The 11,256-nt window shown below is 35.1% G+C and overlaps 1 protein-coding gene across 4 annotated transcripts in view; it reads left to right on the forward strand.

Moving 5' to 3' along the window:
* The window catches only part of LOC108701499 (trinucleotide repeat-containing gene 18 protein), a 109,445-nt gene extending 98,759 nt beyond the window's left edge, over window positions 1-10,686 (forward strand). For all 4 annotated transcript variants that reach the window (XM_041577483.1, XM_041577485.1, XM_041577486.1 and 1 more), the window contains 7 exons: window positions 79-187; window positions 730-846; window positions 998-1,162; window positions 2,617-3,842; window positions 6,285-6,521; window positions 7,950-8,024; window positions 9,743-10,686. In XM_041577483.1, the coding sequence (XP_041433417.1) occupies window positions 79-187; window positions 730-846; window positions 998-1,162; window positions 2,617-3,842; window positions 6,285-6,521; window positions 7,950-8,024; window positions 9,743-9,949 (2,136 nt within the window). In that variant the 3' untranslated portion in view covers window positions 9,950-10,686. The remainder of the gene's footprint in view (window positions 1-78; window positions 188-729; window positions 847-997; window positions 1,163-2,616; window positions 3,843-6,284; window positions 6,522-7,949; window positions 8,025-9,742) is intronic.
* Window positions 10,687-11,256: the final 570 nt, after the last annotated feature.

Below are 11,256 nucleotides of genomic sequence, written 5' to 3' on the forward strand. Positions count from 1 at the left end.
TCCTTCACTCGAGCTTTGTAAATGTGCCCCTAAGTGTGTCTCTGGCTACATGAATGTGTGTTTTTATTTCATGTGCAGATCATAGATGTAAAACCTCCCTCTATTCGTTTCCTACCCGAAGGCACTAGAATTGCAGCCTACTGGAGCCAACAATATCGTTGTTTGTATCCAGGTACCGTTGTACAAGGTAAGAATAAAAAGGTTTTCATATGACTTAGAGCTTGTATACTAAATAATAAGCATAGTACAGGTATAGGATCCCTTATCCTGAAAGCTCCAAATTACGGAATGGCCATCTCCCATAGAGATGGCCATTGGTTTGATTTTTCTCTGTAATAATAAAACAGTAGCTTGCACTTGATCCCAGCTAAGATATAATTAATCCTTATTGAAGGCAAAACCAGCCTATTGAGTTTATTTAATGTTTACATGAATTTCTAGTAGACTTAAGGCATGAAGACCCAAATTACAGAAAGATACGCTATCCAGAATGCTCAGGACCTGGGGTTTTCCAGATGATGGATCTTTCTGTACTTTGGATCTTCACAACTTAAATCGACTAAAAAAAAGGATTTGTTATATCTTAGTTTTATTATAACCGAGAAAAAGGAAATCGCTTTTTACATTTTTTTTTTTTTTTTTGGAGCTTTCTGGATAATCGGTGTCTTTGCAAGATTTTGTTTTGGGAAAAAGCTTTGTGGTTTTCTTTAGTTTTTAATTTGTCTTTAGGGAGCATGGACCAAAAAGAAGACCCTGACCTCATTACAGTGGAGTTTGATGATGGAGACACAGGGCGAATACCACTCTCTCACATTCGCCTGTTACCACCAGATTATAAAATACAGTGTAGGTATCTAAAATTTGTCATTTATTTGAATTTTACAAAATATCATATGTTTAAATATATGGTGAATATTCAAGGGATTCCAACAAAATAAATTTGATAAATCGCTTAATCTGTCTTAAACTATCTTCTGGATGTTTTGTACATGCTCAGGTGCAGAACCTTCTCCTGCCCTCTTGGTGCCCAGTGCAAAACCACGGAGTCGTAAATCCAGCAAGGACCAAGTAGAAGCAAAGGAAGCAGGTTCTACAGGTTGTGAAGGAGTGTCAGTGAAAAGCAAGACTCGGGGTCGAAAACAAAGTCTTAAGCATATTGCTGGTATGTATCTTCCTCTGATATAATGCAAGGAAATTTGGAAGGTAACGCAAGGAAATTTATTAGTAAAAACAATGCCATTCTCAATCCATTGTAACAAATCTGCTGTACAATTGGGATTGCACAGGAATGTACACTAAAGCATCTAGCATCTAAAAACTGTCCTTAATTGCACTGCCGTTTACTATTGAAATCAAATGGAAGTTGCTGGGGAAGAAAATATACTACTTGTATAGTCAGACTTTTCAATGTTGTACATTCACTGTGCTTCAATAAGTATTCTGTTATATAGGGAATATATAACCACAATTTTTGACATGAACATTTGACATGAAAAGGAGCATACATACTATCTGAAAAGAGATAAATATAAATGTATTTTTTACTTCAGGTGAGTTATACATTGAATGTTAGTGTCTTTGGAGGCATCATTAATTTAGAAGTAGCTAGAGGTTTGGTGGATAACTAGCTATGTAACTCTAGGCAGTTATTCAATGTAAAATGTAATAAAACAAAATACTGTCTTGTGTAAAAAGGGCATTAACTCAAAGGATGAAAACATAATTTTGCCTCTTTATAGGTCCCTTGTAAAGCCTCACCTTCATTAAACAAAAGTTGAAAAAGTGGTATGTGTTCAAGAATCATCTATTTACAGAGAATAATAAACCACATATTTTAAGGATATTACAGGTTCTTATGAAGTGCCAAGCTCATAGGAATGCACAAGGCCACAGTGTTTAAAGTAATTACACAGTTAGGAGGCAATTGTAATGTCACTGCTGTAATGCATTGATATTAACAATGCAAACAAAAAAAAATAGATAATGAAGTGGCCTAATACTGTGTTAGCTTAAAGAAAAAATAAATGACTAAAAGAAACAGCACTTGCGTGAGATATACTGTACAGCATGACATAATGAATTAAACAGCCTTGCAAAAAGACTTCAGCAAGGTATATATATATATATATATATATATATATATATATATATATATATATATATATATATATATATATATATATATATATATATATATATATATATATATATATATATAATATGTATATATATATATATCCTGAGGTTTTCTGAATAAGGGGTCTTTCCGTAATTTGTATCATCATACCTAAATTTCAATCACCATACCTCAAAAAAAAAATGGTATTTGGTACCTTATGCAATTATAAGTGTATATGTGTGTTTGTTTAAATAGCGATAAAAAATGCATCTTCCTATCCATTCCTCTACTAATAAACGTATTTAGTAAAGTTATACTTGAGATAATACATTTAACATTTGGATATTTTTCAAGGATTCTTTCTTCTGACTTGCTACATGAAGGTCCCAACCTTTATCTCTGTTTCTTGTATAACTTGCATATTATTTTCTGATTATAACTTCTGCAGATGAGAGAAAAAATTCTAAATCTGAATATTTTGGACTTTTTTGTCACAGGAGAAACGATAATAAATGAAAACAAAGATGAAGAATCACTTTTGAGCACCAAAATTTGTTCAGAAAAACATGAAAATTCACTTCAGACAAGTATAAAGTTGGGTGCAAAAATTCTCCAAATACCAGAAGAGATTTCACCTGCACACAGAACATCAAAAATCAGGAAGCCTGAACAAATGAAGATTGCCACCAAACTCTGCAACGCAAAGCAAACCATTTATACAGGACGTACTCTGGGAAAAGTGGAAAATGGAAATCCACAGTGTGAGTCAACAGTAAACTTGTTTGACCAAAACAGCTTAGAGGATACAAAAAAGATTAGAAAACTAGAAGAACAGAGAGACTTTGTATCTGTTTCCACAAAGCAAAGCAAAGCAGAGAGTAATTTTCTTGTAAAGTTGGATCATGAAGGAGTGATGTCCCCAAAGACTAAGAAAGCTAAGGAGGCTATGATGTGGCTTGAAGATGCCAGTGTAACAATGACAAGAAACAGAAAATACATTATGGGCTTGGGTTATCCTCCTGTAAAACATGAATCCAAACAAAAGCTGTCTATATCAAAATCTCATTCAGCCAAACACAGTACAACTTTTGATTCTGAAGCCCTAAATAGTTCAGTAGACAAATATAAAAGTAAACCTGATCAAAAACAGGAAAATGTAGACACAAGGGAAGAGTCTGGCGGCAGTAGCAGCAACTCAGAGTCTGAGGGAGAGGAGGACAAAGAGAACAAACAAAGGCAATCACAAGGAGATGACAGCTCTAGCATTTTAAAATCTTCAACACCTGTATCCTTGTCGAAGTCTTCATCTAGCAGCAGTTCATCTTCCTCTTCTTCTTCTTCATCCTCATGTTCATCATCTTCAGCTTCCTCAAGTTCCAGTTCATTGTCCTCTTCAACAACGGATGAAGATTCTTCTAGTACTTCAGAGGACGAAACCCAAGAATTGACTTCAAATCCCAAAAACATTCAAATATCTCTTCAAAAGGGGGATATAAAACCTGCCATTAAACCTGGACCTTCCCAAATCCAAAATCAAAGGCAAAAAAAACAAGAGCAGAAAAAGGGAAGCAAAAGCAAACCTAAGAAGAGGGAAGGAATCCATCTGCCTACAACAAAGGAGCTGGCCAAAAGACAAAGGCTACCTTCTGTGGAGAACAGACCTAAAATTGCTGCCTTCCTGCCAGCTAGACAACTCTGGAAATGGTTTGGAAAACCTACTCAGGTAAAATAATATTCCACAAGTTTATGATATTCTTGATATAATTTGTAGACACTGACATTAATGTAGACGTTATTTCTAGGAAATTATATTATTAGAATATCATAATCTATCATGGTTGCCCAAAAGGTAGTCTTGATATACCTGACGCTCGTGATATGATGACGGCAGAATACAACAGCCTAGATTAGTTCACAAGCAGCTCCATTTAGATTACTCTTCTTGGTAATTTTATTATACATATTTTTAAACCAATGGTTTGAGAAACGTGTATGGTTCATCTTGCAGGATCCACCAATTATAAGTTAATGTTATATGTATTAAATTGAGATGTATCCTAACATACCTGCATGTCTTGGGCTTAATGTTTCCTCCATAATTTATTTACTTTGTTAAGGTACATAATCTCCCGTGTCTCATAATATTCTTTTTTGCTGCTCTCTTTCTTTTAGTCCCTAATTCAATAATAGCATAATAACTATTCTGAAACCAGTACTACAAAATGATGTGCAGAAGTTTGAGTATGAAAGCAAATCAATCAAAAAAGAGCACTTGACCCTGTAATATTGTCAGGCGCCAATCTACCTTATGATAGATTCAAAATTAATTGCAAGGTACAAACCTAAACTCACATGGGTGCAGGAGAGGCCATTGGGAAAGCATTGAGTACCTCGATCGATCGATATTGGACACCTACACTGCTATATTAAAACCAGACAATTGTCTGGGTTAGAGTGGTCTCACAACCCCTTGTCAACCCCTAGTAAAACTGCTAAATAGGAGTTCTCGCACACTAAAAAAAAAAAATAGGTTAGGAAGGATCAGCCAGTGAGACAAACGAGACACCTTGCCCAAGAAATGCAACCAAGCTGGGAGGTACCAGCCTAAGAAAAATATGAGTAGATGTATAAAGCTAGTACCACCATGTGTGGTTTACCTTGACATGGCATGGTGGCTTGCCAATTTTATGATCATAAACATGTAACTGAAAATACCTGTTTCTAAAACAATGTATGTACTTGCACAAAATAATTACCAATAAAACATGAAATGAGGCGAGAGCATGTGCGTTGATCATGCCCCCCCCTTGTCATTATTAAGGACTATAGGAAAGGGAATACTATAACAACTGAGCATACCCAACACACACTAATCCAGTTGCACAGACTGCACTTGACGAGGCCTGTATTAGAACTACTAGGGGGCTATTCTCTACACCTCACAACAAACTTTTCATAAGGGGAAGCACATCCTTGTTAGTTCAGCTTTTTCTCTTGTGAAAGGCTTTAATGGCTCAGCATTAGTAGCAATGGGCAATAAAACAATTTCTAGGACAAATAATTTTAAAAAGTACATATGTGCATGAAACTGCTTAATTGTTTAGGTATATGTGTGTTTATGTACATGTGTGTGTACTGTGAGTGGCCATACAAAAGTGTTTTTGCTAATAAAAGAGAGTGTGCTGTACCTGGCATCAGGTAGAAGATTTAAGAGGGAAACTAGGATTGAAAGAGGGCCACCATGGGGCCCAGGATAGCAGGGGGAGGGGGTCCCAGGGCTCTTAAGTTAAGGACAGCAATAGACACATGGCTTCTATGTACCTGCTATTTTCACAGACCCCTGGAATCAATGTGCTCAGGGCCCACATTTTCACCTACTCTGCATGTTTCCTAGAGACATGCAAACATTTGGCTTTAACAGCCAGTGCTGCTCTGCTCTGTTGCAAGATGAGCCTTACATCTACAGACTATACATTTTATAATCTGTGACATTTAAGGGAAGGATGCAGTGGGTTTGGCATGAATGTCAAATTTCACCAAGTTCCATCAAGGATTCCTTCAACCTTTGTTATGATATATACATGTAATGCACATATACCAGAAATACAGATTTATTTTTTTTACAGAAAATGAAAATTTATAGAAATGTGTTTTCATTATGTAGAACAGGAGTGCCCATACTTTACTAATGCAAAGTCTACTTTAACTGATGATGTCCCATTATGATCTACATCCATAAAACCATTAGTATTTTGTTCCATGGAAAATATTACTTAAATACTGATTAATGGGAAAATGTATATTGCTGTATTTAACAAACATCTATTTCTTATGTGACCTTAACATAATCAATATCTGAATGAAAACAATGAAATAGGAGGGTGATTTAGCCAAGCTGTTTGTTGACAGTGTCTTGAGATCTACTGATCACCGGCTAAAGGTCTACTGGTAGATCTTTTGGGCACCCCTGATGTAGAATATCAAGGACTGTGATAATATAATTGGTATACTGTCAAAACATTTCTTTTATTGAGATTGTGGCATTTGAAAAATGTACGTAGTCCAGTGTTTACTAAACTTTGAATTGGGACCCAGTGTGGTATAATATATAAAATGTACTTACATTGACTCTTTATGGCATTAATTACTCTTTGTTACACTATAGAGAAGAGGAATGAAGGGTAAAGCAAGGAAGTTATTCTACAAGGCCATTGTTCGTGGAAAGGAAATAATCCGAATTGGGGACAGTGCAGTGTTCTTGTCAGCTGGACGACCTAATTTGCCCTACATCGGGCGCATACAAAGCATGTGGGAATCCTGGGGAAATAACATGGTTGTAAGAGTAAAGTGGTTTTATCACCCAGAAGAGACCAATCCTGGCAAAAAGCTAAATGACACAAAGGTAAGAGATGAAAAGGATGAATTTTGGGTTTAGGCTTTTTTGTTTTAAAGAAGGGACGAGTAATTTAGAACTTGAAAGATAAATATGAATTGCTTTTTAAAAATAGATATTAAATATTATTATGCAGTCATGAACATCATGTAAATATTGCAGATGTAATCCACCACAAAACAGTTTCTTATTTTCCAAGAAAGCCAGACGAAAGCCAGCTGTTACATGATCAAAAGGACATAATGAGGGATTGCTTTAAGTTCAAATGCATACTTTTCATTTCTTTAAACCTCACGGTGCATATGTTCCTGTTCAAAATGCATTGTAGTGTTGTACTTACAACGAGTAGAATGTCATGTTAACTCTGGGTTCTGCATTAGATCATAGAAATGCTGTTCATTATATGGGTAACAGATGCTTTTATTTGGAGGAGTGATGTTAAAGGGGGTAGCAGTTTGTTCACCATTTCAGAAAATTACACCACACTCACTTTCCCAATACCACACCTACTTTAGTCTCCATTACCTAAAAAATTTTGTTGCAAGGTTTGCACCATTTTATAAATTCTTAGACCTTGAGCAAACTCTGCACTAGTTACTATATTTCCAACACTGAGGGCTGAAAAGGATAAATTAATGGAATGTGGACCTCTAGGTAAATTAATTTAAATTAATTTAATTTACTGTAGATTGTCAGTGTTCGTTTTATGACTTTTGTTCAAAAGGGTGAAATCATTTACACACTTACCTGGCAAGGAATAAGTACTGTATAAGGCCATAATATATCAGTGATTGTTAGGACTAGTGATGAGTGATTGTTTTTTTCACCTATTATGGGTTCGCCGCTGTTTTGACCACAGCAAATTTTTCACAAATCCACAGCAACATTATCACTATTTCTGACACTGAGTGGTTAGAGGTCTCGTCTCACACATTTTAATGCCATGGTCCTGGGTTCAAGGATGCTTTTTGTATGTATGTATGGTGAAAGGAACAGTTTGGGCTTTATGTACTTAATTTAGGTTTAAATTGTTCTACAGTATATAATAGGCTGCCTAGCTACTAGTTATACTATAGTTGGTATATAGTTCTATTTAGCCTATAATTTAAAGGCATAATACCTTCCACTCTTCCATGTAAGTACTTGGCATAAAGTAGTACTTTAACCATAACACTGCAAATACATCAATGCCTAGAATTTATGAAAACCTGAATTTATTGTAAACAAAAAAATAACACTTGAAACAATTAATAATAATATTTGAGATTTTAAGTTTTTGAAGTGTTTATAGATCAGACAGAGCTCTATTTTCCTAAACTGCTAAAACAATCATCCATTGTTGGCATTGTAGGAAAATAATTGTTTATAACAAATTTTTAAAATTTCCTTTTTTTCTCACAAGTTTTTTTCTTTTTTTTAAATGTTTCTTAAAATTAGAGCTGGGATCAGAAATTTGGTAAGGGTAACTTGTCGGGTCTGCAAATGTCCAACCTAAGGAAGGATTTTATGGAGGTAAGTGACATTAACTAACAGATCTGATAAACCTAACACAAACTACCCCTAATATTGCTAGCGTATAGAAAGCCCTTTGTGCTAAACTGGGGCTACATGCATTTTGTATTGAAAGCGGTCTTTAACATATTTAACGGGATAAAAAAAAAAACTCTCGTGAAACCCAAAGAAAAATGGGTTAGGACATTTTGACTAATTAACTAATGATTATTGTCTTATTTTTAATAAGAATTTTTTTTCAAAGTGGTGGTTCAAGTTTAAGTTAACTTTTAGAATTTTATAGAATGACTGATTCTTAGCAACTTTTCAAGTGGTCTTAATATTTTATTTCTAATAGTTTTTTTTTAATAATTTGCCTTTTTATTCTGCCTCTTTCCAGCTTTTAAAAGGGGGCTCACTGACCCCCAGTCATCAAAAATTATTGCATTTTATTTTTATTGCTACTTTTCATTGCTTATAGTTCTATTCAGCCCCTCTCCTGTTCATGAATTCCAGTCTCTCATTTAAACCACTGACTGGTTGCTAGAGTAATTTGAACCCTAGCAACAGATACCAGCTAGAATTCAAACAGGAGAGCTGCTGACCAAAAAGTTAAATAATTTAAAGGCCACAGAAAATAACAAGTGAAGCCTAATGGCAAATTATATCAGGATATCATGCTCTATGTCATATTTGAAGTTAAATTTAAGATGAGAAGGTGGATGAATTAAATATATCATTGCAAGGAAATATTTTGATTTATTAAGCAACACACCATCAGATTCAACCCTCCAGTATATATGTTTGTGTGTAGATAGATAGATATCACCTTAGCCTTAGATATTATGCTTGTTGAAGAAATCATCTTAGACCCTCTGAAATTTATTATAATCCACAACATCACTGCCCAACTGTGAAGAGCCATTTTTGCTGCTTAAGCAGTACTTACAACTACTGAAAAATCAACCAGTTTCCTTCATTTCTCTGGGCTGGTGGCAGTGTAGTCCTTCCATAAGCTGGAGTACAAATATAAACAATACTTCAACCTGTTGAAGGATCACAACAAAGCTACCTACCCAGGATACATGGCAGAACCTGTCTCTCCTTAGTGCTGGTTGATTTTAGCCTTATAGGAGAAGGAAAGCTACCAGGGCAGTTTATTACCAATAGATTAGCCATAATAGTGCAAGCTATAACATTATATTTATTCTGTAGAATGCTTTACCATACCTGAGTAAACAGCTCTCACTGTTTGTTTAGGATAGCAGCTGCCATATTGGCTTGGTGTGACATCAATTCCTGCCTGAGTCTCTCTCTCCTCACTCATAGCTCTGGGCTCGATTACAGCAGGGAGAGAAAAGCAAACTGAGCATGCTCAAGCCCTAGCCCTGGAAGTTTAAGCTGAAAGAGGGAAGTCTGATACAGAAGCCCATGTGTATGAAATAGAAGGAAATAAATGCAGTGTTTCTTTTGACAGAGGACTCAGAGCAGCAGTATTTTGAAGGTTTACTGGTGTATTTATATAGACCTTTCTGATAAAGCTTACTTGATTTTAACCTTTCCTTCTCCTTTATGCCTTGCTGAAATGTCAGGGGGTGTAAGTAACATTTAGCTTGGAGTGGTTTAAGGCAGTTCTGGAAAAAAAAGCTAAAGAAGATTGCAAAATCCTATTTACATATTTACTATACACCCTTTTTTGTGTTGTGACCCTGATTTTTGTCTTATCTCTTATGTTGTAGCGTGCCTTATACCAGTCCTCCCATGTAGATGAGAATGATGTTCAAACTGTCTCCCACAAATGCCTGGTGGTTGCCCTTGAGCAATATGAGCAAATGGTAAAGACAAAGAAGTACCAAGACAGCGAAGATCTTTATTACCTTGCTGGGACCTACGAGCCCACCACCGGAATGATCTTTAACACAGACGGAGTTCCTGTTATCTGCTGATTACAAAGGACTAATGTGTGTTATCTGATATGCGATATATTCTGTCCTTAAAAGTATTAGACTAAAGGTGAACATGGGTGAAAAACGTATGACTTTACCCTTGCAGTCCTGTCCCAGAGGCCAGTATCACTGGATGAAAGAAAACCTTTAACTTTGTGGAAAAGCACTTAAGGCTCTGAGAAAGCTAAAAACTGGTTTCTTTGAACTTATTCTACATGTTAGCTGAGAAACGACATACAGGAATACAATATCAGATTGTTATAAAAATTGTTATATAAAAATGTTACATAACACTTAAATCTCATTCAACAAGTGAAACATGTAAACTTAAATTCACATTTCAGAATTCATTCTATGAATGGATTGGTATCAAAAACTCACTTATATTACACTATTTTATAGGTCAGAGTGTCATCTAATGGGATTATATATAAGAAGAAGCATTTGGCACATAAAGTAAATAATAAAAAAAAAAGATGTCTCTTTTAATGTTGAATAAAATTCTGAAAAAAAATAACAGAGAACGCAAGCACTTAAAGAAAGATATGGCTTCTTCCATGATGACTGTGGAGGCTTTTTTAGATTTTCATTTTGTAAACAAACCGCTACTATTTCACCTGGCATTACATACTGTGTGTGCATTATTAATCATGATTTCGCTGATATTCTAGGGCAAAACGTCTCGCTTTTTTACATGTATATTTTACATGTTCAAAAAAAATCTGAGGTGTTCCTGCTCTCTTGCTGGCTCAGTATTACTTGACCCTCTGCTGCAGTCTGTCAAACTGTCGAAAAAAAAGTGTTTTTATACAGGTTATGGAACTCCGAGGTAACTTCTAATATCCTCATATTTTGCAACTGGGGGTACTTTATTATAATACACACATTTCAGTGAGTCATGTGACTGAAATGACATCAGAACTGACCGTTTATAACTGATAACATCAGAACTCACCGTTTATAAGGATACAATTTACAAGATATTCATAGCTTTTGTGTATTATAAAAAAGATAAATATATATATTAAACAAAGTACTGTATTCAAAGGGCTTAAATACTTATAAAATATATATTATAATTGAAATATACACTTTTTTGAAGCCCTGTGAATACAATACATGCTAATTTTATTTACTTGCACCCCCAGGCATATGACTTTAAAAAAAAAAAAAACACTCAAAACACACTCTCTGGTTCTTCTGCTCACCACACTGACATCCCCTCTGTTTATTTTAAAGCAAGCTTTTTGTGGTAAACACTTTGGTGTCCTGATCTAGATATTCCTGGAAATATGTCTGGCTTATCT

The sequence above is a fragment of the Xenopus laevis genome, chromosome 9_10L (assembly GCF_017654675.1).
Source record: "Xenopus laevis strain J_2021 chromosome 9_10L, Xenopus_laevis_v10.1, whole genome shotgun sequence".
NCBI classification, from domain to species: domain Eukaryota; kingdom Metazoa; phylum Chordata; class Amphibia; order Anura; family Pipidae; genus Xenopus; species Xenopus laevis.